The sequence below is a fragment of the Pristis pectinata genome, chromosome 7, assembly GCF_009764475.1.
Source record: "Pristis pectinata isolate sPriPec2 chromosome 7, sPriPec2.1.pri, whole genome shotgun sequence".
Classification (NCBI taxonomy): Eukaryota; Metazoa; Chordata; class Chondrichthyes; order Rhinopristiformes; family Pristidae; genus Pristis; species Pristis pectinata.
In genome coordinates, this window is record NC_067411.1 from 14,475,868 (window position 1) to 14,503,833 (window position 27,966).

Consider the following 27,966-nt stretch of genomic DNA (forward strand, 5'->3'; position numbering starts at 1 on the left):
CCGTTCGAGTGTTCAGGCGGGCTCCGACTCCTGTTCCGCTGCCGGCCCTTTCGAGCCGTGAATGCGCCTGCGCGGCCGTTCGAGCGTTCAGGCGGGCTCCGACTCCTGTTCCGCTGCCGGCCCTTTCGAGCCGTGAATGCGCCTGCGCGGCCGTTCGAGCGTTCAGGCGGGCTCCGACTCCTGTTCCGCTGCCGGCCCTTTCGAGCCGTGAATGCGCCTGCGCGGCCGTTTGAATGTTTTGGCGGGTCCCGCCTCCGGTTGTGCCGCCGCTGTCGCCATGGTGGAAGGACCCGGGTGCGCGCTGAACGGAGAGCAGATCCGGAGCCGCGTCAGGGCGGGACAGCGGACGGTGGGGCTGGGAGGGAGCGCGGTGAGTGGCCGTCCAGCAAGGCCCGGCTTTGCACGGTCGGCAGCCGTGAAATGGGCCGGTAAAACGGGAGAGGTGGCGGGCGGTGGGTGCGGGCAGATTGGGAACACGGGAGCGGGGAAACGGCAGGTAGCAAAACGGGCTGCGAGTGCAACAAGGCCTGATAGTGCTGGGGTTACTCAGCAGGGCAGGCAGCATCTGTGGCGAGAGGGAGAACCTCTCAAGAGAGGGAGACACAAGAGACTGCAGATGCTGCAATACTGGAGCAACACACAAAATGCTGGAGGAACTCAGCGGATCAGGTAGCATCTGTGGAGGGAAATGGACAGTCGATGGTTCTGGCCGAGATGCTTCATCAGGACTCAGAGTTAATGTGTCAGGTCATTGATCCTTCATCATAAGATGTGGAACAGTACTGCACAGGAACAAGCCTTTCTGTGCCGAACATGATGCCAAATTAAACTAACCCCTTCTGCTGGCACATCATCTGTATCCCTCCATTCCCTGCATATTTATGTGCCAATATCATATCTGCTTACATAGCTGTCTATTCCAGCCCCTACCACTCTAAAACAAAACTTGCCCTGCACACCACCAGTTAGCGTAACGCTATTACGGTGCCAGTGACCTGGGTTCAATTCCGGCCGCTGTCTGTAAGAAGCTTGTACGTTTTCCCCGTGTCTGCGTGGGTTTCCTCCCACATTCCAAAGACGTACGGGTTAGGAAGATGTGGGCATGCTATGTTGGTGCTGGAAGCGTGGCGACACTTGCGGGCTACCCCAGAACACACTACGCAAAAGATGGATTTCACTGTGTGTTTCGATGTACGTGACATCTCTCTAAAACTCCCTCCTACCCCGCCCATTAAAGCTATGTCCACTAGTACTTAACATTTCTTCCCTGGAGAAAAGGAACCTGAAACTATCTTCCCTGTCTATGCCTCCCATAATTTTATAAACTTCTATTAGGTCTCCCTTCTATCTGCCGCAGTCCAGAGAAAACAACCCAAGTTTGTCCAACCTCTCCTAGCTAATACCCTCTAATCCAGGCAGCATCTCTTCTGTACCCTTTCCAAAGTCTCCACATCCTTCCTCTAATGAGGTGATACAGTACTCCAAATGTGGCCTAAGCAAAATTTTGTATAGCTGTAACAAAACTTCCTGACTCTTGTACTCAATGCTTTGGAAAAGTGAGAAAACAAGTGTTTTAAGTTTCTGAGAGGGGTGGAAAGAACAGATGAAATGTCTGTGATTGGATGCAGAATAAGGTTATCCAGGTGGCACAAATTCCTTTGGTGCTGGTCAGTTTGTTCGTAGCTGGTCTGCCTCGAAGAGGGAGATGAATGAGGGCAGGGAGAGACAAAACCTTCCCCTTCTGCCAGCAACTTAAAACGTGTTTTTTTTAACCTAATGTTTCTAGTTTTATGGAGGGTCATCAACCTGAAATGTTAATTTTGTTTCCCCCAAACAGGCAGTGAGTGCAGATGTACTGAGCAATAATAGGAGGCAGGTACAGACAAGCAGAGTTTTGGCAGCAAGCATAGGCAGTGTGTAAGACCTATTGATGCTGGACAGAGATAAGGTGGTTAGCTACTTTTACTAAATTATACGTACGTGTTCCAGAACTACATTACCATGAGCAGAAGATTGCATATATAGTAATGTAAGCAAAGAAAATTATCTTTGGCTGTATGCCTTATAGAGTCTGAAGTTAATGCAAGCTAATATAAGAAGTGGAGTATAAAGCCTTTGAATGTTATAGTGCAGAATGAGAACACTTATTTCATTACACCTTTAATTTCATTTACAGCATTGGGTAAAGCCAACATTTATTGGCCGCCTTTATTTTCACCTGATAAGATCCCATCTTCATACACGATGAGTGGAATGGTAGGGCCCGAAGGCATATTGAGGAATTAAGGGACCTTTGGTGTACGAGTCAAAGGATCCCTGAAGGTAGCATATAGATAGATGAGATGGTGAAGAAAACATATGGGATACTTGCATTCTTTAACTGGGGCATAGAATATAGGACCAGGGAGGTTATGGTACAACTTAAAACATTGGTTAGGACAGTGCTGAAGTATTATGCACATTTCTGGTTGCCATATTTGTTACTTCACTGGAAAGGGTGCAGACAAGATTCACCAAGACGTTGCCTGGGATGGAGTGTTTCAGTTAAGAGGAGAGACTGGATTGGCTGGGTTTGTTTTTCTTGGAGTGTGGGAAGCTGAGAAGGGACCTGATAGAGGTATATAAGATTTGGGCTGAGATAGGGTTGATAGTAGGAAACTTTTCCCTATAGCAGAGGGCACATGTTTCTGATGAGGCCTAAGAGGTTTGGAGGGGACTTGAGGAAGAAGTTTTTAATTCAGAGAGTGGTTGGAATCTGAGCACTCAGCATGTGTGGGTCGTTGAGACAGGTATGCTAACAATATTTAAGAAGTGTCTAGATGAGCACTTAAGCTGCCAAGACATTGAAGACTGTGGGCCAAGGACTGGTAAATGGGATTAAATAGGTTTATTATTGTCACATGTACGGAGGCACAGTGAAAAACTTTGTTGGATGCCATCCATATAAATCATTTCATCATATCAGTGCATTGAGGTAGTACAAGGGGAAAACAATACAGAATGCTGAATAAAGTGTTGCAGTTACAGAGAGAGTGCAATGCAGGCAGACAATAAGGTGCAAGGCTATGATGAGGTAGATTGTGAGGTCAAGACTCCATCTTATCGTACAATAGGTCCATTCAGTAGTCTTATAACATTGGGATAGAAGCTGTCCTTGAGCCTGGTGGTATGTGCCTTCAGGCTTTTCTATCTTCTGCCTGATGGGAGGGGGGAGGAGAGAGAATGTCTGGGATGAGAGGAAGTCTTGGATTATGTTGACTGCTTTCTGAGGCAGCAAGAAGTGTAGACAAAGTCCATGGAGGGGAGGCTGGTTTTCGTGATGTCTGTAGATGTGTAGGGATTAGTATAGATGTGTACCTGATGATTGGCGTGGACATGTTAAGTCTGTGTTGTATTACTCTGTTTCTGTCTTGAATGCTTAAAGTGCAAGTTTCTGCAACACTTGCTGGACCGTTTCGGGAGATCTGTTCAGAGTCAATTAAGTTGCTGTGGACCAGGTAAGGGAGCAGGTTAATAAATCGGAGTGGTTTTTATAACAACCTGGTAGTTAGTTTCATGGTCAAAATTATTATTTTCTTTAATTCCAGTTAATTTAAATTACCAACCTGCTGTAGTGGCATTTAAACTCATGCCTCGAGATCTGTTATCCAGGCCTCTGTATTACTGGTTCAATAATTTAACCAAGATGCAACTGTTTCCAGTGCTGGGATTTATTAGGATTGACAAAATGAGTCTTGCTCTTTTTGCCTCCTCAGCTTGTCACTACTTATTTCAGCTTGGACAGGGGAAATAGAGTGCTTCATATCAAAGATTGCTGATGAAACAAATTAGCTGGCATAATAATTATTTTAGGTGGCAGCAGAAAGCTTCAGGCTGCAGAAAGTTCTACTGTCTTTATATATCCCAACTTCTGCTATTTGACTTTAAATTATTTGTGGTTAAAATGAGAAGTGATGTATGGCTTTATTGGAGAACTCGTGTCTTTTAACCACGACATTGAATTTTAAAAGAAAGCTGTAAATGCTAGAAATATTCCTCAGGCAGTATTTATAGCAAGAGAAACAGCTTCATGTCATTGCCCTTCCATCAGAGCTGGAAAATGTGTGCCTTACCTTTATCCTTTCCTTCAGGTTACTCGGCCAAGTGGGCAGAATGATTCCTGTTTGGATGCAATCCAATTGCTGAAAGGCAAGGTTTACACAGGTGTGAAGACGTTGGGAAAGGAACTGTTCCTATATTTTGGGCAAACTGCATTAAGGTAGTGTATCTATTGCAATTTTCTACTACCAGATAGGGAAAAAAATTGAGCTTTTGATCAAAAACAATATTTATTGTTGCATTCCTGAAGCAATATTGGGCAGCTATGAAATTTAGATTCAGCTACTTCCAGGCTAACTATATTGGTGACATATACTGAGCTCCCTGAAGATGATGTCCAACCATTGGTAGCTGTGCCCTACAATGTTGTTCTTCTACATCTCCTAACTTAAGAGGTGTCACAGATAAAATGTGGAAATTTGGAAATGAAACTTAAAGTTGTCTACCTAAATACATTAAAACTCTGATAATCTGGCCCCCTCAGAACGTGGGTGATAGGTTGGGAGATTTTTGGACTACCAACACGACATATTTCACTTTTTTTGGATGTTTCACTGTCCAATAAATGTTCTGGTGAACAAGATGAGTGTGAAGGGAACATAGGGAATGGGGTGCAGTGAGTTTAAAGAGAGCGCAGAGACAATGACTTTAAAGGGAACAAGGTGAATGGGGTCATGGTGAGCTTAAAGGGAGTGCAGGGAATGGGGCCTTAGTGAGTTTAAAAGGAGTACAGGGAACAGGGCCCAGGTGAGTTTAAAGGGAGCACGGGAAAGGGGTCCCCACTGAGTTTAAAGGAAGTGTGGGAAGCAAAAGCAAGTGAACCAAATGTGGAACCATTGGGATTTCCAAACAATAGGTTAGGAGGTTATGGAAGTATTACTGTATGTTAATTTTTCCAGTGATCTTCATGTTTGTGTAGGTATTGGGTGAGACAAAGAATTTCTCTGATAGATTTTCATCCTCCTGGAGAAATTCCCTTTGTTCCACCCACCACCCTCCCCCCACCTTCTCTGCTACCTTGACTAACTTCTTCATCAGAACTGAGAAAGAGAGAAGTGTCTTTGGCCTGAAACATCAACTGTTTCTCTTTCCACAGATTGTTGCCTGAGATTTTTCCCACATTTTATGCTTTTGTTTTGAGTACTTGTTCAATGTTTAGGATTATATGACAATCACCCAATGTGAAATTTTAGAGTAAGCTCTCTTTTTTAGTGCTTCAAAGATTAAATGCAATTTTACATTCCTGAAAGACAGGAGTAGTCAATTGATGTGCATTCGGCCTTTAACTCGCTCTCTGGAAATCCTACATCAGTCTTTGCTCGCTCAGTGGCAGTTACTGTTTCCGAGGGCTGGGCTGGGTGGGAGGAGGGAAAAGGAAGAGATTTATAAATCTAATTTTTAATCCATTTAATGTTCACTTGAAAGTTAAACACTTTACATTGAAGAGAGCACCAGCTGCCAGAAAGTTGCTTCACAATCAACAAATATTTTTGATTTGATTTTAACTCTCATAATATCCATGGACATATGCAAGAAAATATCTGGTGCATTCTTTGTTTGAAATCTCAATTATATATTATTGCAGGATACATTTTGGAATGAATGGTTCAATGCGCATCAATTCATCTGAGAGAAAACGCAGCAGTGGAGCCCCAGCAGTCTTGGAGATTCAGTTAACCAGTGATTTGATTTGCTTCTTTGAGTCCACATTCGATGTCAGGTAAGTAAATGGGTATAAGATTCGAGTTTAGGTTTATTTTCATGCTTTTAATTTTGTTCATTAGAATCTATTTTGCATAGATTGCTGATAGAAGTGAGTTGCAAATGTCATTTCCAGATTATTTAAAACTAATAAAACTAAAAAACTAAAAATAGAATTACTTTTATCTGTGTAATGTTTGTTTTGAAGCTATTTAGTACATGTAATAATTTAAATGCTGAAACTGCATAAATAGCAATGTCATGGGTATTTAGTTAACCTGCTTTTAGGTGTTGGTCAAGGAGTATATTGTGCCCAAGATGTGGAGAGCTTTTTGAAAAAGGTTCCAAGGAAGTTGTAACTATTTTAACATCTGATTTTTAGGATAATTCTGACAAAACAGTACTCCCTTGATACTGCATGGAACATGGCCGGATATTGTCATTAATTCCATAAAATTAATAGTCCTTGTGAGATTTAATTTTAAAATTTACTTTTCAAAATTGTAATTTTTCTCTACTATCTTTGTCTATCAATTTACTTAACTCAACACTTGCAGAAATTCAAGAGTTCACTCGTTATTAAATGATCTTTTTGTTGCCTTACACTACGGATAAATTAAGTTTTTGAAAGCTGATACACTTCTCTCCCAGTTAACAAGGGGGGTTATGTTCCTAAAGAACCCTTGGTTATGCGCAAATTTGTAAACCAGGAAGTACAGTAAATGGTTAACTTTCATGGAGATACAGTTTGCCACGTATAATAAGAAGTCAGAGTGAGTCATTCTTCTCCAAATTAGGATGCAGTACATCAAATTGGCTTGTTTTGACAGACTGAAACTTATAAGTCATTCATCCAATGGCCATTGTTGCCAGATGGAAGATCCCATGTAATCATTTCTTCATCCAATTGTAACAAATTTATTTATTTCACAGTTCTTTGCCATCAACCAGATCAAATGTTACTGTTTTTCATGGATCTGCATTGATAGACTGTTTCCAAATGTGTTCTCTATATTGCGGTGTTCAAAATCCTTGTTAAGTGACAACTGAAATTAATAAAATTCTTTTCTTGTAGCAAAGATTCATTAAGTGAATGTTTGCTAACTGGAAAAGACCATTGTGTACATGGAAGAATATTTTGTTTGGAAATAGTTTTGTACACATAGTCCAAAAAATGTTTTACAAGTAAGTTTAAGATTAATGTTTAAACTTTTCATATTTCTGCCGTTAACCTGCATATTAAGAATTATATATAGCAGCATTAGTTGCAACCAAATTGCATGTTTTCTGTTAAAGTCATATCTGGTTTCTCTAACAACTCGACTGGTTTAACTAGGTTTCTTTGGGAGGGTCAGACAAACTTTACAGTTAGAAAAACATTGCTGTCTAGTTGGGTTTGGAAATTTTGTAAGATAAAACCTTTATTATAAACAAATTCAAGATGAAGGTTTAAGAGGAATATTTTGTATTACCTGACAGGAGTACTTCTGAATGTGAGGAGAAAGTAAAAATAATGGAAGAACTGGATATTTGCTCAGCAAAGTTCAGTTATTCCCGAGCTGAGAAGAGTTGAAGCGACATGGTGCCCGCATGATATGTGATGTATTGTTGGACCAAGCTGTGCTGCCTGGAGTAGGAAATATCATCAAAAATGAATCAATGTTTGACAGTTGCCTCCATCCTGCTGTAAAGGTAATATCCTTGTGTAGCAGATTCCATTTTTACTTTTTATTTCAAACTAAACTGTTTAGGCAAGGACCTCTTATTCATCTAGAAGGGCAAGGTCAGCAGCTCCACAGAAATGCTACTATGATAATCTGTCTCTTTCAGACTTTGGTGTTGGAATTAACAGGTTTTCCAAATTATTGGATATTATTACCTTTAATACTCCAACTCACTTTTAGTTCATGTTTTTATTTGTTGCATAACAAGGGATTTTGGGATTTTTTGAACAATGAGATACTGGATTATTGGAGTAGTTTATTGTACTTTCTGGTACATCTCCAAGTCACACCCTTGTCTTCAAAATACATAGATGATCCTTGCTTGTCCGTGGGCAAAAATCCTGGATACACCATTTTGGGAGTGTCTTCACCTAAAAAATAGAGCAGTTCAAGAACTTTACAAACTCCTTCTCAAACAATCAATGAAATGTTGTTGCCTTGCCAACAAATATCCAGATCCCCTGAATTAATAAAATGTCTTCAAGGGGAAGATAGCAATACTACTTGTATATTTCTTAATTTTATATTTTATTTCCTCTCCTGAATACATTGGGAGGAATCTTGGCCCCTTGAAATAGGATGAATGAGAAATCAGAGAATAGGCAAAGGTCGGCACAAAGATGTATATTTCCATCAACTATTAACTGCTCTGGGCATGTTGTTAATAAGGATCTGCTCTTTAGAGTTTGACAACCCTTCCAGTTTATTGCAAACTGGCATGCTTCACTGAGTTTGGAAAAATCCAGCAGTTAAAATTGAGCAGGAGCAGCTAGATCTAGCTAGGAGGTGGTGTCGGAATGTTCACACCAGCCTGCCACTCAAATCTTTTGCCACTCATTCAAGTTCCTACTCTATCTCTCCTAGTTTCTACATCTCTCCTGATTCTTTTGAATTCTTCCCTACGCACTATACCCTCCACCCCAGCTCAGTTGTGTAAGTTGGCTAGCTGTCTAATGGAGAAACTGAGCACAAAAGGCATTTTGGTAGGATATGGACATTGTGTAGGCAGAAGGGATTAGTTTAGTTGGGCATTTTATTACTAATGTAATTGGTTTGGCACAACATTGTGGGCCGAAGGGCTTGTTCCTGTGCTGTATTGTTCTATGTTCTTTGTAGGCTGATCTAGAAGATTAAGATGAATGGGATTCACGAAGGCTTGGTATTTTCAGTTCAGAATTGGCTTGCCCATAGAAAACAGGGTAATGATGCAAGGGTGTTTTTCTGACTGGAGGTCCATGATCAGTGGTGTTCTGCAGGGATTGGTGCTATGATATATATGTGGAAAATGTAGGTGGGTAGTTTAGCAAGTTTGCAGATGAGACAATGATTGCTGGAGTTGTGAACAGTGTAGAGAGCTATCAAAGGACACAGCAAGGTACAGATCAGTTACAGATATGAGTGGAGAAATGGCAGATCGAGTTTAATCTGCGCAAGTGTGAAGTGTTGCGCTTTGGGTGGTCAAGTATAAGGAGAAACTGTACAATTAATGGTAGGACCCTTAACAGCATTGATGTACAGAGGGATCTTGAGGTCCAAGTCCATAGCTCCCTGAAAGTGGATACACAGTAGATAGGGTGGTAAAGAAGACGTATGGCATGCTTGCCTTCATCGGTCAGGGCACTGAGTACAAGAGTCAGGAAGTCCTGATGCAGCTACTTAAACTTTGGTTAGACTGCACTTGGAGTTTTGTGTGCAATTCTGGTCACCCTATTACTGGAAGGATATGAGGCTTTAGAAAGGGTACAGAAGAGGTTTATGAGGACGCTGCCTGGATTAGAGAATATTTGCTATAAGGAGATGTTGGACAAACTTGGGTTGTTTTCTCTGGCGGTTGAGGGGAGATCTGATAGAAGTTTATAAGATTATGAAAGGCATAGATATGGTAGATGGTCTGAACCTTTATCCAAGGGTAGAAATGTCAAGTACTAAAGAACATGAATTTAAGATGAAAGGGAGAAAAGTTCAAGAGATGTGCAGGGCAAGAGTGGTAGGTGCCTAGAATGGCTGCCATGGGTGGTGGTGGAAGCTGATACGATAGTGGCATTTAAGAGGCTGCCAGATAGACATGGGAATGTGCAGGGAATGGAAGGAAATGGACCTGCCAGATAGACATGGGAATGTGCAGGGAATGGAAGGAAATGGACCTGCCAGATAGACATGGGAATGTGCAGGGAGTGGAAGGAAACAGACAAAACAGATTTAGTTAAATGTGGCATCATGTTCAGAGCAGATATTGTGGGCCAAAGGGCCTATTCCTGTGTTGTATTGTTCTATGTTCCATGTTCTAAAACCGATCATTCCACAGAACCTCCCAAGCATTTCTGGTTCTTCCAGTTGGTGAAGAGTCATCAAACTGAAAATTTAATGTTGTTGCTCCCTCTAAAGATTCTGCCTGATCTGCTGACTATTCAAATTATTTGATATTTTTCAGATTTCCAGTTGTACATGATGGATCCTTAATTTTCCTATTATCCTATTTTCCTAATTATTCTTTTTCCCCTTCCATAACTTCTTTGCCTGGTATCTTTTTGAAGCCATTTGGCTTCCTTCTTTGCTGTGGCTCAATACTACATTCAGAATGTGAAGGGATTTTTTTAACGTTTTCCTTGAGACATTTTCCATCTGGTGTGAGAAATACAGAATTGGATTAATGCCTAGCAGTCTTAAAGCTAGAGCTGTACAACTGATGTTGAATTAATGGTTATCCAATAGAATTTGTATTGTTATAAAATAAGTAATAAACAATGAAGATTTTATTTTGATTTATAAACATTAAGGAAACATTGAGATTTTAGCATGACTTCTAATGCATATGGCCCGGCACCATTTCCATAAACCCTGACTATTTCTTAATATGCTTGTTCATTTCTTTCTAGCCTCTAGTGCTGTCAATTTACAAATTATTCAGTGCTTCAAATTTTCGAATGGTGATTTATTGTGGCCCCAGTTGTATTTTACATTTCAGCAGAAAAACCAGTTATTCTATATTGCAAATTTTGTTTTAATTTTACGGCTGTTCAGAGAGTCTAAAATGGCTGCAGCATTTACAGTGCTTGTTTACCCTGTGCCTGTTGAGATGATGCAAGAGCATGGCATCTTTGTGCTGTCCACTGTTACTACAATTCCTTCAACTTGAATTGCCAGAGGGTTTAATGTCAACTCTTGAGACCAAAGCTTAAAAGCCAGCATGAACCTCTTGAAGGGGAATTCCACAGTGACTAGAACAGATGCTAGACCATCTGCGTAGAGCTGATTTGACCAAGGAAAGACACAAGAATGACTAAAGGTAGGAGAGAGTCAGGACCTAGTATTTCTGATGACACCCTGGTGATTTTAGTCAAGGAGGGTATTTTCTTTTAAATTAAGCAAGAATGAAAAGTGTTAAGTATAGCATTTAAGCAACAGCCAGTAGATAGAAATGTGCAACTAAGTGTCTGTAGTTGATCTTTTGAAATAGTGTGGATTGAAGCAGAGTAGATATCCAACCACAAGGTGACTTTTTTGTTACTGAGCTGACTGTCTTTTTTCTATACTATTTCTATGGTTATCGGTTATGCTTTAAGTTGAACTATTTTAGTATATACCAGATTTTAATTTTTCAAAAATACTTGCATTGTAATGCCAGTTAGTTGTTTCTAATAAATTTAAAATCAAATATCTGTACTTTATTATGTAATCATTAACTGGGATGACTGTCCTTTTTGCAGATTTGCAGTTATCAGCTGAGCAAATACATCACCTTATCAGAGTGACTCGAGACTTCACAATTCTGTTTTATAAAGTAAGAATATGTATTTTTCAAAACTGAATATGTTTTTTAATTATTTGAAAAGGGCATAATCTGTAGTTCCATAGTCGAGTATTTAGTGTAGTAACTGTGGGATGGTTCAGATCTAAAACTTTCTAAGTATTTGCCAGATAGATCAAAATGCAAAATTATTAAATTAGGCACATGGAAGTTACTGTAACAAAAGTTATTTGATATTAAAATACATTCATGCTTTATATTTTTAAAGCAATCATAAATTAGTTTTCCAGAATAAAATACAAGTAGAGATTATTAGTCATTTTGTTCACTTTTTTTTCCTCTGCACCACTACCACTCACAAATTTCAGGGATTGGGAAGTTTAGTGAAGTCAAAACAGTTGTTCTTATTTGGTCATGCTTTTGTTTAAAAAGCCAATATTTTCTCTGAAACATGTCATTCATGAGTTCAGAACCACAATTAATATGTAATATAATTTGATTTGATGTTAGGCTGATCTTGCACTGAACATGCATATTTTGCTTGTCTGCTCTTTAAATATACTTGTGACATGTCCCCCAGCACAGTCTTCTGCCAAGTAGCCCACCATTCTGTGCAGGCTCATCATCTTCTGCTTTTCTCAATACAATGCAGTGCTGCAGCTGTGATTTCTTTTTTGTGTTGTGAAGAAACCTCCAATCCCCCCCCCCCCAAAAAAAAGCTCTACCCATAAGACCTGTACAGCAGTAATACCTGAATGCACTTTCCAGTGCCCTTTTCCTTTAATTTTTTTTCCAGCTATTTAAACATTTTAAAAATTAAACTCTTGTCACTAGCCACACTCAGTATACCTCAAAGTTCTAAAGACAAGCCCCTGCTTCACTTATAAAAGCTTTTAGTAGTCTGCATGGTTTAAACTGATAAGGCTTCTATTTAAACAAGGATTATGAAAGGGTTTTTAAAATATACCCTTAATATATCCTATAGTCATCCATACGAAAAAGATTTCATTAAGATTTGCAAAAGCTACTGAACACATACCACCAGGTTCAAGGGCAGCTTATACCTCGCTGTTATCAGACTCTTGAATGGACCTCTCATATGCTAAAAATGAACTCTTGATCTCTCAGTCTACCTCATGATGGCCCTTGCTCTTGATTTGTCTATCTGCACTGCACTTTTTTTGTAATTGTGACACTATATTCTGCATTTCTCTTTTCCTTTGTACTACCTCTATGTACTTATGGAATGATCTGTCTGGATGGGCATGCAAACAAAACTTTTTTGCTGTATTTCAGTACATGTAACATAAACCAATTACCAATTCAACTAAAATTTTGTTAAAGAAGATCTTTGTATACTAACAATTGAAGTTGAGGCAAAGGAAAGGAAGATTGTTGAGTACTGCAAAAATGAAGGTAGCTCAAAGTTAGCTACTTAGCTTGGGATACCCTGTACAAACTCGATGGTGCCTTATGGAAAATACTTAAACTGATACGTCTGAGCAGAACACTCTTTGAACTTAATTAGTTAAAATGGACTACAAGCTATTTTGATTTGAAGGGGAATGGAAAGAATCAAAACTCAAATTTTTTAAATTTAAGACAAACTTGGAAAGATTGGCAAGGCTGATTGCAGTGAACGGCTAAACTGTTAGTGGGTGAAACTACAGTGCAGATTGAAAAAGGACAAAAGCAAATTGAAAAGGTGGAGGAGTGACTGTTAATTGATATTGTCTAGGTACAATACAGAGGGATGATCTATGTTCAGGAAACCAGGATGTAAAAGCAATTTGTCTTAGAACTCCTTTCTCAATCATTAGTGAAGTGGTTTGTATTTAATTATTTTTTTATAAAAGTAAAATATTATTAATTAATGCTCTCATCAGTTTGTTTAATCTTGACGGTTACTTCATGTCTAAAGTCCAACTTCTCCACATGGTAAATATCAAAATCTTTTCTTTGGCTCCAGGACAATTACTGAGGGGCAAACCAGAAATCTACAGGTTATTGACACAATTTGAGCTCTTATTTTAAACATTGGAAGGAGATTTGTTTCTAACTTATCCTCTGTTATGATTTACTTCATCTTCTGTTTTTTAGTGTCGGAAGATTGGGTCAGCCTTATATAAACACTTCAGAGTTTACAAGCGTTCCACGTGCAGACAGTGCCATGGTAAAATCATTGTCTGCCGCCTTGGTGAGAATAATCGAATGACGTATTTCTGCTCGCACTGTCAGAAGGAAGATCCTAGCCAAGTTAATGTTAGGTACTGCCAATGTATATTTTGTAGTAAAATACAGTATTTACCAGACTGAGAGCTGAACTGAGCTTGAGGCTGGGCAGTGTGAACTTGTGTTTTTTTTTAAAATATTCTTTAATCAATTTAATCCTGAGCTACGTTTTATTTGAACGGGATGACTTAAATTTTATCACTAAATTATTTTTCACATGAGATTTTGAATTAAAAACCCAAAAGCATTCTTTTGATTTGTGCTTCCTTCCACTTGCTTCATTGATATCCTTCCTTTCACGGTGGTGAGAAGTAGGGATGTCTGCTGATGATGGCCAATGTTTAATTCTATTTACAATTCCTCAGCAAATGAATCAGTCCATGCTGCATGCAGCATGACCAAGACAACATTCAGGCATGGGCTGATAAATGGCAAATAACATTCACTTCACAAAAGTGTCAAGCAACAACTATCTCCAAAAAGAGGAATTATAGCAACCTACTCTTGACACTCAAAGGCATTATCATCACTGAGTCCATCCATCAAAATTTGGGGGTGTCACCATTGACCAGATGCTTAGCCACCTAATAGCATGGCAATAAGAACAAATCAGAGCCTGGGTCTCCTGTAGCAAGTGACAGCCTAAAGTCTTTCCACCATTTACAAGGCTCAAGTCAAGAGTATGATAGAATACTGTCCACTTACCTAGATGAGTTCAGTGCCAACAACTCTCAAGTAGCTCGACACATTCCATGATAAAGCAGCCCACTTAACTGGGGACCCCATCAAGCCACCCTAAGTTTTCATTCCCTCCAGCACTGATGTGTTGTGACTGCAGCGTGTACTATATAGAAAGTGCACTGCAGTTACTTGTCCAGGCTAGTTTGACAGCACCTCCCAAACTTGTACCTCTTTCACCACTAAGGGCAAGGACAGCAGGCACATGGGAAAACCATCACCTGCAGATTCCTCTCCAAGTCATGCACCTTCCTGACCTGGAATTATATCACTGGTCCTTCATCATTTTCCGAAACCTAAATCTTGGAACTCCCTTTCTCAATAACATTGTAGGAGTACTTCATCAGAGGTACTGCAGTAGTTCAAGAAGACAGCTCACCACCATCATCCCAGCAGAAATAATGGATGAACAACAAATGCTGGACTTACTAACCGTGCCTAGATGCCAAAATTGAACATTTAAAAAAAACTCCTATTAAGTGATGTAATGGTTTCAAAACCTTGTTATTTCCATTCGTATTTGTTATACACACTTTGCTCTTTGCTGCTTTCACTCCAATTGTTTTTCTTCAAGATGTTACCCGTCACACTTAGCCTCTTAAGATTGTGTGTTTGGTTCTGAGAGGCAAGACCCAACTTTATTGAGCATTTATCTTGGTGGTTTGTGATAACGTTTTGTGGTTTGTCTGAGTGTTGCAAGTCTCATTTCAGTTACCTGAAATCCGACCTGATTATTTTCTTCTGGTCTTTGTCAATTTGCTTTTCTTTCCCCTTCCCTCTCAAATTCAACTATTTTCTACATACTATTTAGATTTTGCTCAATGTTGAACTATTTTGAGCCATAGGATAAACATGTTATTCCTAAATACTGTATTTATTTTTGTTTTCATTTTCTAGTTGTGACATGGACAATACATCCATTCCCAAGTTCACTTCAGGAAGATAGTGTCCATTCATTCTGAATCACTGCAGTCCACATGATGAAAAATCCCTTTTATGCTTAGGAGTTGCAGAATTTGACCCCATGACAATGAGGGCATACTGATGTATATCTAAGTCATGACGGTTTGAAAGTTGAAGGAGAACTTGGAAATTAGCCCCTAGTTCTTTATGTCCATTAGTTTCGAGATGATGTTGAAGAGGCCTAGGTGCATTGCTGCAGTGCATCCTGCACCAAAAGATGTGTCAGTAGTGTAGGGGTTAATTGCTTGGGACACGAAACTAGGAGAAGGAGTAGGCCACCAGGCCCCTCAAGCTTTTTCCACCATTCAATGTGATCATGGCTGCTCTATGCTGGTCTCCACTCGTCTTATGTGTGTTCCTTATAACCCTTGATCTTTCAAATATTTATCAATCTCCATCTTGTACATATCTAATGATTTGGCCTTCATCGCCACTGAAGGTCAGAGAATTCCAGAGATTCACCATCCTCAGAAGAAATTTCGATGCACTTTGACCGGCCCCTTACTCTGTAGCTATATCCCCTTTGTTCATGACTCTCCCACTAGTGAAAACATTTCAACATCAATCTGTCAAGCCCCCTTATGCTAGTGGATTACATGCCATTCAAAATTACTTTGTCCTGAATAGCATTTGGTTTCTTGGCTGTTACAGCGTAATCATTAGAGAGGTGGGAAGTTCTTGTAGTTTCCTCTTCCCATTCATTGTAGAATCTGGTTAATGAGTTTTCTTCTTTACATGGGGGAGCATTCGATGTATGAAGAACTTCCTTACATCTGTGCTACACCTTAATGTTGCTTTGAACATTACATGTGTAGGTCTTTATTTTAAACTCTTATGCATTGTCTGTAAATACAACAATCTGCTGGAAGAACTCAGTCGAAACTCTGCATCTTTCACTCCTCAGTCCACCAATCACCTCAGACTTGTCTTATCAATCCCCTTCTCTTTATTCTGACCATCTTGCCTCTCACTCTCAATCCTGATGCAGGGTTTCCACCTGAAATGTTGACAATTCCTTTCTTCCCACAGATGCTGCTCGACCTGCTGAGTTCCTCCAGCAGATTGTTTGTTGCTCCAGATCTCAGCATCTGCACTCATGTATATACATTAAGCACTTTGTAACTGTAAAAAAAAATCTTAGTTTTAACACTTTTCTAATAAAGTCATGGGGGGGGGGTGGAATATCATTTATTCTGAACGGATCTGTTTTAATAACAATGGCACCATTTGGACTTTTAAATGTCTGCTTTTAAACAGTAATTTCCCTAAACGGAATAGCCTGATTAGTTGGGCCCAGGGCTCTCGAGATCAATCTACTGATACCATTGCCAAAAAAGAAGAAGAGGAATGGACTTGCCCGCTTTGCACTTTAATAAATGCACCATCAGCCAAATCATGTGATGCCTGTTTGACACAGAGGCTTGTCAGTAAGTACCTACTTTATTGTGGGCCAACCCAATTTTAGTCATTATTATTGATTTACATTTGATTTAATGTCTTAACTTCTTAACATCCCGTAGCTTTTAGAGATATGTTTTATTGTTAAGAATGTAACATTATAGGAAATTTCATGCAAAGTTTCAATTACAGCTTTCATACTGGATTTTATGTTGCAATATTTATTCAGGTTGTGAAGTACTAATGATTATCTGATGATGACAATTTCAATACTCCACCCATTACATAATTTTATTTGATAATATGACAGTTTGAACATTCATTTCAGCAAATTGTTTGGAGGAAGAAAGATTTTTCTACTTGCAAATGACTTCTGTTATTACATTTTTATTGAGCAGCTGAGAGTCAGTGACTCTAATGTGTAGTGTTTCTTGCTACAACAATAAACAATCTGCAGGAGGAACTCATCAGGACATGCACCATCTTTGGCCAGGGGGGGGGAGGGGGGGGGGGGGGGGGTGGGAGGGGAATGAACTGTCGACATTTCGGGTAGAAACCTTGCATCAGGGCTGTTTCTTGCTAAATGGCATACAGTAGCTAAATCAATTAAACATACCTTACCACCTCCATAGGGAAATTCAAGTTTAACATCCAGTAAGAATATAAGTATCTTACTTTTTAGTGGTTTTGAAAATGAATTATGTTGAGTAATATTAACTATGTTTTGTTTTACTTTTAGAGGCAGTATCACCTCAGAAGTCTGGTTTTGATGCTAATCTCATAAAATACCAATGTAATAGTTTTGGTAAACCTCTAGTGGAATGGAAGCTCAATCGGAAAGCAGCATTTGGTACAACGACACTGGTTCTCACGTCACAGAGGAGTTCTCAACAGAGTCCTATGCACAGTTTCTCTGCAGACAATGAAATTAAAGAGAACATACTACCAGATGGGAATCCTTTGTTTCCAGCCTTGGTTAAAAATTGTTCTGCAAGTACATTGAGCTCTAACCTTTGGATGAAAAGTAGCGTTAATGATTATGCAAATCAAGCAACCAGCAACTCAACATCATTTAGTTATACCAACCAAAGTTTATTTTGTCACCCTCCCAAAAGGTTGAAGAAGGACCGTAATTTTTCTTTTGATTCCAACACAAGTTCTGCAGTTTTTGTCTTCAGGTATGCCCATGAGTCTAACTGCTTAAAGTTACATCTGTGGTGCATGAAAACTTCTTAGCAATGTTGCTATTTAAATTAATTGTTTCAAAAACATGGAACTGCATTCAATAATTTTGCAATTCCTTAGGAAAATCCTGTCTTTCCTTAAAAAAAAACTCCTCTTCCTAAGCTCCATTGGATAATATGCTTGGTGCATTATTACATTCATCATTTCACAACACTGGTTTTGTGGCATGTGAATCCATTTAATATTCTTAATCAGCAAACTGTTCAATTGACCTATGAGGAGCTCTTAATATTTTTGAATAGCAAGCAATTTTTCTTCTATGGAAGATAAAACCTGTACAAATCTTAATTGGTTTTGTACTATATAAATAGACGTTGATATGGATTTTATTTGTGGATTTACCATTTTACATGTTAACATTCAGGTGACAGAATATTCAAAGAATTATTACTACTTCTCAGGGTAAATTTAGAACATGGCAGTTTATAAGATGGAGAGCGAAGTAGTAGAATTAGAAAGTATGGTGATGAATCTGAACAAAGAAAACTGAAGGTATGAAGCAAGAGTTACCCATGAATGGGGAACTTTACTAAATGGATAACATTCCTGCCTGGCACAAAAATAAATTGGGAAAGAGGGTTCAACCATGGATGTACAAAGGAAATTAGGTATAGTATTAGATCCAAAGAGGAAACTTGTACAATTGCCAGAAAGAGTAGCAGGCCTGAAGATTGGAAGCAGTTTATAATTAACCAAGAGAGAGCAAAAAGAATTGAGTGAGCTTCTGGAGAAAATTTTTAAAAAACTGTAAAAGCATCTATTAATACTTGAGAAAAAGATTAGTGAATTCAATCTAGTCAGGAGCAAGGCAGATTATAATTATGAGTGAAGAAATGGGGCAGAATAATTAAAAAGGGCAATGGGAACAAACCAGGAAATTGTAGGGTGGTGAGCATTACATCAGTGGTAGGGAAATTAATGGTGAAGATTCTTGGGGTTAGGATCTATTCACATCTGGAAAAGCATGAACATTAGGGATAGTCAGTGTGGCTTTATGTGGGGAGATCATGTCTTACTAACTTAATTGAGTTTTTTGAGGAGGGGATGAAGATGATTGATGAGACACCAGTGGATGTCATCTACGTGGATTTGAGTAAAGCTTTTGACAAGATCCCTCATGATAGGCAGATCCAGCAGATTAATGCACATGGGATCCATGGAGACTTGGTAGATTAGATTCGAAATTGGCTTGGCCATAGAAGACAGAGGGCAGTAGTGGAGGGGTGTTATTCCAGCTGGAGTTCTGTGACCAATGGTCTTCTGCAAGGATCAGTGCTGGACCTCTGTTGTTTAAATTGTTTACTTACATTCATATTTGAGGCTCTAACAGTGCTATCTTTGCATTTTTTGACAAATAATTTATCAGTCTAACTCAATACAATTTCTATCCCTCCAAATATGAAGATCCACATCACTTCAGAATCATTTGTAGTGTAGGGATTTCTTGCTGCAAATAGTGATATTTCTTGCCCTTCAGTCGTACTGTTTGGTTATCAAGCAGGTGCTGCAGTGTGCACAAGGATCATTTTATTCCATGCGTTTGATTAAAAAGTGAATGATATAAAAATCTTGTGTTCCCAGGGACTCTGATAATGTGAATGATGGTAATGGCCCTGCTGCAAGTCCTGAAATCCCTTGTTGCAAACAGCACGGTCGTCCCTGTACACTGAGGATAGTCAGAAAAGAAGGTGACAACAAGGGGAGGCAATTCTATGCTTGCTCACTGCCTCGGGATCACCAGTGTGACTACTTTCAGGTGAGTGTATTTGTGAGCTCTAAAGGAATCTAAATTACCTGCCATCATGGAAGTGACACAGCAATTCGATCATTTTAAAGCCATAAGTATACTGGTATGCTATGGTACATATTAAATGTGCTGTCACTATTCACTTCCATGTTCTCTCACCAAAAGTGCTGAGTCAAAGCCTCCCACATATCTGGTTGTTTCCATTTGCTGGTCTTGCTGTTGATTAATTGACTGAAGGCCTAAATGGTTTCCACGCTAACAATCACAGGGCCTCCAATTTCGAAGTGTACAGTATGACATGTGCTCTTTGCATAGGGTATTTTTTTTAGATATATATTCATTTTCAGCATCTGCTTGTTGTCTGCAAACCCAGGATTTATTGCCCATACCTAATTGCCCTTGACAAAGTGATGACAGAGACACAAGAGACTGCAATGCTGGACTCTGAAGGTGCACACTTGTTCCAACACCACCTCCCTCACCACCATCCAGGGGGCCTACGCAGCCCTTCAAGTTGAGGCAAAGATTCATGTGCAACTGTCCATGATGGCCATCCCGACCTCCGGTTGCATGCTACTTCAAATCTCCTCCCACACTGACTTGTGCGTCTTTGCCTTTTCCACTGCCACAGTGAGGCCAAACACAAGCTAGAAGAACAACAGCTTGTGTTCTGTCTGGTAGTCTACAGCCCAATGGTATGAACATAGAATGTTCCAATTTCAGGTAAAATCTGCCTCCTCTTCCTCTCCTTCCGATCGTCCCATTTTTGTCCCCTTTCCCATACCCCCAACAGTTCCCCCATTCCCCACTTCCATACTCCTCCCCCTCCTGGTTTCATCCACTTACTCCCCATACACTTCACCCTCCATATTCCCCTCCCCACCCACCTGCTCCACCTGCCTTTTTTTTTAATCCTTTCCTGCTTTGACCTGTCATCCATCTGCCTCTGTCTCCCAACTCCACCCCACCCTTCTTCCTTCCTCCATATGACTCTTGCATATCATCCTTTACCCCTCTTCGGTCTACCTGTCACCTACTGGTCCCTGACTCGCCTGTCCCAGTCTCCTCGTTATACAGGCTATCTTCCCTTTCCACTCTGTCTTGATGCAGGGTCTCAACCTGAAACATCAACTTACCAGTGCTCCGCGATGTCAGGGGCAATCACTCTCATCTCGCCTATTAAATTCAGCTCTTTGATCCATGTTTGGATCAAGGCTGTGATAAGGTCTGGAGCTGAGTGGTCCTGGCAAAATTCAAACTGGCCATCCATGACATGTGAGTATGTCATGGGTGAGTAAGATATCACTGTCAACAATGACTTCCATCACTTTGCTGATTGGGCAGTAAATGGCAAGATTGGATTTGTCCTGCTTCTAGTGAGTGGACATACCTGGGCAATTTTGCACTATGGTAGATGTCAGTGCTGTAGCTGTACAGCTTTAGCGGGAGGTGCATCTAATTCTGGGACACAGACCTTCACTAAAATAACTCGGATATTTTCAGGTCCCATCACTTTTGCTTTGTCCAGTGCTCTCAGCTATTTCTTGATGTCAATGCAGTAAATCAAATTGGCTGGAGACTAGCTTCTGTGATGTGGGGATATTGGGAGGAAGAGGAGATGGATCATCTATTGGCACTCGTTGGCTACACATCAAGCTTTACTTGCATGTTGGTCCCCTGCCATTACTGAGGAAGGATGCGTCCTTGAAGCCTCTTCCTGTTACCACTATATTGGGTCAGAACTGCAGAGTTTTGATTTGATTGTTGGTTGGGAGATCACTTAGCTCTGTCTATTACATGCCATTGTTACCATGCAAGTTGTCCTGTGTTGCCTCACTGGTTGGCACCTCATCATTTTTAGGTATACCTGGTGCTGCACAAGGCAAACAATTCTGCACTTCTCATCAAACCAGAGTTGATCCCTGGCTCGATAGTAACAATAGAGTGAGGGATATGCTGGGCCATGAGATTGCATATTGTGGTAGTGAACATTTCTGCTGCTGCTGTTGATGGTTCTCAGTGCCTTATGGTGTCCAGTTTTCAGCTGCCAGATCTGTTCTGAGACTAGTACCATTTAGCATGTTTGTAGAGCCACACAATAGGATGGATGGCATCCTTGCTGTGAAGATAGAACTTCGTCTCCACAAGGTCTGTGGGATGGTCATTTCTGCGAGTGCCATTATGGACTAATGAATCTGCCACTCATAGATGGGTGAGGATGAGGTTAAGAAAGTTACTTCTCTTGTTGGTTCACTCACTGCCTGGTAATCTGGCAGCAATGTCCCTTTAGGACTCAGCCAGCCCAGTTTGTAGTGATACTACCAAGCTACTCTCGCTCATGATCCTTAAGATCCCCCCCCAGCATACATTTACTGCTGTTACTTTGAGTGCTTCCAAATGTTATTCAGCATGGAGAAGCACTGGTTCATCAGCTGAGGGAGGACAGTAGGTGGTAATAAGGAGGAGTTTTCCTTTTCCTGTGTTGACCTGATGCCATGAGACCTTTATGCCTGCATTGTCTCCTCTGGTGGGTTTCTGCGAGTGGATTGCAGTGATGGAATCTGGCACATTACCTGTAAGATATGATTTTGTGAATATGACTTTGTCATGCTGATGCTTGACTGCTATGTGGGACAGCTCTCCCAATTTAGACACCAGTACCCAGATGTTTGCATAGTCAACTAGGCTGGGAGCAATTTTTGTTGTATCCAAGTTTGATGCCTAGATGGATGCCAGGCCGTCCTTCCTTCTGTTTAATGTAACAGGTCCCTATTGTACCAGTACTGCCAGGACATTTCTGAGGGTGTTTAAGAGTCAATTACAAGGGCTTGATCTGGCATCATGATCAGCCAGACCACTAAGGATTGTAGATTTCCTCCCCTGAAGGATATTAATGAGACAAAGTAGGTTGTGAATTGATTTTCCAGTCAGCAGTTCCACTAAGATTAGTACTGCAGAGGTTGCCAAAAAGATTCCAGAAAGTAATGTGCATCTCCTTCACCACTGTGATCAGCATTAGTGAACAACTGCTAAACTGACATTCTCAGTCTGGGGTTAGACTGTAACAGTAAAATGGAATACTGATGATCTTGAATTATGGTGGATATCAGTTTTCTGCAAAAACTCTCATAATCAAGACATCCAAAAATTGATTTTATGCTTACTTCATTATCAACTTGAAGATTTTGTTAGGAGCATCCAGGAAGGTTTCATAAATCAGTAGTAGATAGTCCAACTAGAGGGGCCGTACTGGACCTGGTGTTGGGAAATGAGCTTGGCCAGGTGACTGACCTTTCAGTGGGAGATCATTTCAGGAACAGTGATCTCAACTCCTTAACTTCTAAGATAACTATGAATAAGGATAAGTATGGATTTTGCAGGAGAGAACTAAATTGGAGCAGGGCAAAGTACAAGAGTATTAGGCAGGAACTAGGAAGAGTTATTTGGGAACAACTGTTTTAGGACAACTGCATATCTGACATGTGGAGGGTGTTTAAAGACCAACTGCACAGAGTACAGGACAGGTATGTTCCAGTAGGAAGTGGTGAATTTAGTCAAGAAGAAAAAGGAAGCATTTATGGGATTTAGAAAGCTAAGGTCAAACAGAGCCCTTGAGGATGATAAAGAAGCTAGAAAGGATTAGGAGAGCCTGGAGGGACTATAAAAAGACCTTGGCAAGTAGGATTAGAGAGAATCCCAAGGCATTCTATATGTACATCAAGAGTAAGAGGATAACAAGTGAAAGGGTAGGACTGTTCAAGGATAAAGCAAGGATAAAGTTCTTGGACTCTGAGAACATGGGCGAAGTCCTAAGTGAGTACTGTGTCAGTACTTACCAAGGAGAAGGACGCGGCGGATTATGAGATAACGTGAAGCGTACTAGTATGCTAAGATATGTTGAGATAAAGAAATGGGTAGTGTTGGGTCTCTTAAAGAACGTTTAAGGTGGATAAATTCCCATTGCCTGATGGGATATTGAGAGAGGCAAGAGATGAGATTGCTGGCGCCTTGACCAAGATCTTTGTGTTCCCCCTCCCCCTCCCCACAAGTGAAGTCCTGGAGGACTAATGGGTAGCTAACATTGTTCTGTTATTACAGGAGGAAAATAAGGATAACCCTGGAAATTATAAACCAGTGAGTCTCAATCAGTGGTAGGGAAGCTATTGGAGGGGATTCTTAGGGATAGGATATATGAGCATTTGGAAAACCATGGCCTAATTAGGGACAGTCAGCATGGCTTTGTGCGGGGCAAGTAGTGTCTTGCTTGATTGAGTTTTTCGAAAGGGTGCCGAAGGTGATTGACAAAGGTAGAGCTGTGGATGTTGTCTGTATGGATTTTAGTAAGGTGTTTGACAAGGTCCCTCATGGTAGGCTCATCCAGAAGATTAAGATGCATGGGATTCACAGTGACTTGGCCATTTGGATTCAGAATTGCTTTGCCCATAGGAGACAGGGGAGTGGTCCATGGGACTTAGTCTGACTGGATGTCCGTGACTAGTGGTGTTCTGCAGGGATCTGAACTGGGACCTCTGCTCTTTGTGATATATCTAAATGATTAGGCTGAAAACGTGGATGGGTGGGTTGGTAAGTTTGCAGATGATACAAAAATTGGTGGTGTGGATAGTGTAGAAGATTGCCAAAGGATACAGCGGGATATAGATGAGTTGCAGAGAAATGGCAGATGAGTTTAACCTAGCCAAGTGTGAGGTTTTGCACTTTGGGAGATCAAACATAAAGTGACAGTACATTGTTGATGACAAGACCCTTCACAGTGTTGACGTACAGAAGGATCTTGGGTCCAGGTCCATGGCTCCCTGAAATTGGCTGCACAGGTTGATAGGGTGGTAAAGAAGGCAAATGGCATGCTTGCCTTCATTAGTCAAGGCATTGAGTTCAAGAGTCGGGAAGTTGTGTTGCAGCTTTATAAAACTCTGGGTAGGCTGCATCTGGAGTATTGCATTCAGTTCTGGTTGCCCCATTATAGGAGGGATGTGGAGGCTTTGGAGAGGGTGCAGAAGAGGTTTACCAGGATGCTGCCTGGATTAGAGAACATGTGCTATGAGGAAGAGGTTGGACAAACTTGGGATGTTTTCTCTGGAGTGGCAGAGGCTGAGGGGAGACCTGATAGAAGTTTATAAGATTATGAGAGACATAAATAGAGTAGATAGCCGGTATCTTTTTCCCAGGGTTGAAATGTATAATACTAGAGGACATGCAGAATCAGAATCAGATTTATTATCACTGACATAGGACATGAAATTTGTTGTTTTGCAGTAGCAGTACAGTGCAGAGACACAAAATCTATAAATTACAATAATAAGTAGTGCAAAAAAAAAGGAATAATAAGGTAGTGTTCATGGATCATTCAGAAATCTGATGGCATAGGGGAAGAAGCTGTTCATTTAAGGTAAGAGGGGTTAAGTTCAAAGGAGATGTGTAGGGTAAGGTTTTGTATAGAGTGGTGGGTGCCTGGAATGTGCTGCTGGGGTGATAGTGGAGACAAATACAATAGAAGTGTTTGAAAGGGTCTTAAGTAGTCACATGAACGCGCAGAGAATGGAGGGATATGGATTTTGTCAGCAGAAGGGATTAGTTTAGGGAGGCTTTTAATTAGTTCAGCAACATCATGGGCCTAAGGGTCTGTTCCTGTGCTGTACTCTTCTATGTTGTAAGATCTAATTGTGCAAATAACAATTTAACTGTAAAATGCCTTTTCTACCTTACTAGTTTTGTTTCATTATAGTATAATCCAAAAATAGAAGTTCTATTTATTTTAAACTCGATCACATTGAAGAGAATTTTGTGCAATCTGTGTTTATTGTAAATTCAGTTTTCAGTCATTATGTAGCATTACACCAAATGATCTGAAGAGGGCACTTCAGTACTGCCCAAAAATCTGAAGTGCATAACCACAACATTTCAAACATCCAGCAGCCCATTTTCTACGTCAGATTTTCTGCACAATTTGCTTTAAACATCAGCTGCACTTTGACTGTTTGAATAGTTCAAAATGACTTTGAAATTACAATAATTGCTATTTTTCTACTAGTTAATAAATTTCATTGAATAATGGATTGCAGTATATTGTTTAGAGCAGTATTTTGACTATAATTGGATTTGTTAAGCTCAGTTACACATTAATATAATAGGCTGGTAAATCAAAGAACATCTAATAAGCTGAGGACATTAATTAAAATTATGCAGTGAACAACACTTTTGTATACCTAATGTAGTAAATTAGATGTCTGCATTGGCCATATTTTACATTTTTTTCTGAGATGTCAAATTAAAAGTTAAACTACAGGAAGTATTCATTTTTTTTCCCTTAAAGTTTCCCTTTAAGCTATTCCCAAAAGACCATTGGACAAGTAAATAAGAACAAATGGCCCATGAACAAGTTCTGAAAGCATTCACCATGTATTTGGTGAAAATTATGCTTTTAGCAAATGTAAGATTTACTTTGCATCTTTAATGTAATAAAATATCCAAATAGGCGTTATTATAACATTAAAATTTGACACCCTGTCATAAAAAGGGATTTTGAAATACAGGCAGTCCCTGGGTTACATAAGGGTTACGTTTCTGAGAACTGTCTGTAAGTTGATTTTTGCCCAAGTCAGAAACATCAGTTTTCTATAGCTTATCCATATTGTATCACCTTGGATACACTTCATATATTGAATATTCACCATAGTGCTACCCATATATAAACTAATCGAGTATATACTGTATCTAGTTGTCAATGAATATCACAGAACATTTATCATTATTACTGTCTTGAAAAATTATTTACAAATTTATGGGAAAGTCTATATAAATTTGGATTTCTGTAAGTCAGGTCTTCGGTAACCCAGGAAACCCCTGCAGCCGACTTGCTCAAAGAGAAGTTTCTCAAGGACAAGCAGAGTAATTTAGTGAGCTTAAGACACAAGAAGCTGAAGGCTTGTCCATAATGGTGCATTGAAAAGCTATGATGTGCAGAGATCTGAATTGGAAAATAGCTGAGATGTCAAAGGATTATAGGTCAGAGGACGTTATTTGGATAGCAGGGCCATGGAAGGATTCGCAACAGGGATGAGAATTTTAAAGTTGATGTGCTATTAGAATGGGTCATGGATACCAGTGTAGACAAGCAACCAAATGATTACATGGAGTTAACTTGTTTGTTAAGTGCTGATAATAAGCATTATAAATGCTATGCTGCTGCTTGTATTCACATGTAGTGGCTTTTGTCTGTGGGAAAGGATTTGACAATCTTGCTACCCTCCCTCTACAATTTTTGTAGAAATAACTAGAATTTCAGCAAGCACTCTTGTAGACTTATTTGCCTAATAGTCATTTTTAGACCAATATGTAGAGAAATTGACATACAACAACAGTACCCAAGTTATTTCAAATTTACTTATAAATGCTGATGCGGTTCAGAAGCCATTGGATGCAAACGACTAAGCACTAACTTTTTTTGCTTTTCCTAGTGGGCTGACTTACATTTTCCACTCTGTAATCATGGAAGGCGATGTATCATGAGGACGGTACTGAAACTTGGTCCCAATAATGGACGCAACTTTTATGTGTGCTCACAAGGAATGAACAAACAGTGTAATTTCTTTCAATGGGCAGAAAATGGACCAGGCATTAAGATCACTCCAGGCTGCTGAAACTTGTACTGCTGAGGTAAAGGGAGTTAAAGAATTATTTCACTCATCCAAGCATTGAAAATAATAAATCTTTGATAACTTTAGATGGGTTTTAAAAGAAAACTTCTCCATGAATCAAAATCACGATTTCTTCCACATCTGATTGGAACTACAGCACTGGGACACGCTGTTTAGTTTGCATAATTCTTTGACTAGTCTGCTTGATGGTGGGTAGACAAAAAGTGAAAATGGTGAAGTGCAGATAAATAAAATGCTTAATAAAAAAATTTCTGGTAATTTTCCATGTTAAGTTGCTGAATACAAGATTTAACCTACAAGATAGTGATGGTGAATGGAGATATTCGAAATTGGCATCACGAAGTCAAGTCACTGGGGTCTAAAGCTACATTCACAGTTGACAGTTGCTGTCCATGGTTATGTTCAAAGTATTTGGATGATATGCATTTGGTACTAATGTTTCTTTTATCAAGCACTCATGGTTTTATGAAATTTCTTTATTCAGCATATCAAAAGAATTCCTTAAAGCCCCTATTTTTAATCTTTTCTATCATTATTATATTATATACTTCAATAGCTGATGACTACCTTTTTGTCACCTGATTCTTTGTCTATCTATTGCATGTAACCATAAATAAATTGGAGTTATTTGTTTTAATGCCTGACTCTTTTGGTTATTAACTTTCTTTATAATAGCATTTAAAAATATATATTATT

General features: G+C 39.7%; 1 protein-coding gene across 1 annotated transcript; it reads left to right on the forward strand.

Annotated features, from left to right (window-relative positions):
* The first annotated feature begins 119 nt into the window (after nucleotides 1-119).
* neil3 (nei-like DNA glycosylase 3) lies at nucleotides 120-27,883 on the forward strand. Its single transcript, XM_052020091.1, is given in 12 exon segments — nucleotides 120-370; nucleotides 4,131-4,258; nucleotides 5,684-5,818; nucleotides 7,279-7,361; nucleotides 7,364-7,491; nucleotides 9,437-9,445; nucleotides 11,239-11,304; nucleotides 13,372-13,538; nucleotides 16,462-16,631; nucleotides 17,342-17,780; nucleotides 19,429-19,603; nucleotides 27,070-27,883. Coding segments are annotated over 12 exon segments (1,842 nt in total). The 5' UTR covers nucleotides 120-211; the 3' UTR covers nucleotides 27,253-27,883.
* The last annotated feature ends 83 nt before the right edge of the window (nucleotides 27,884-27,966 follow it).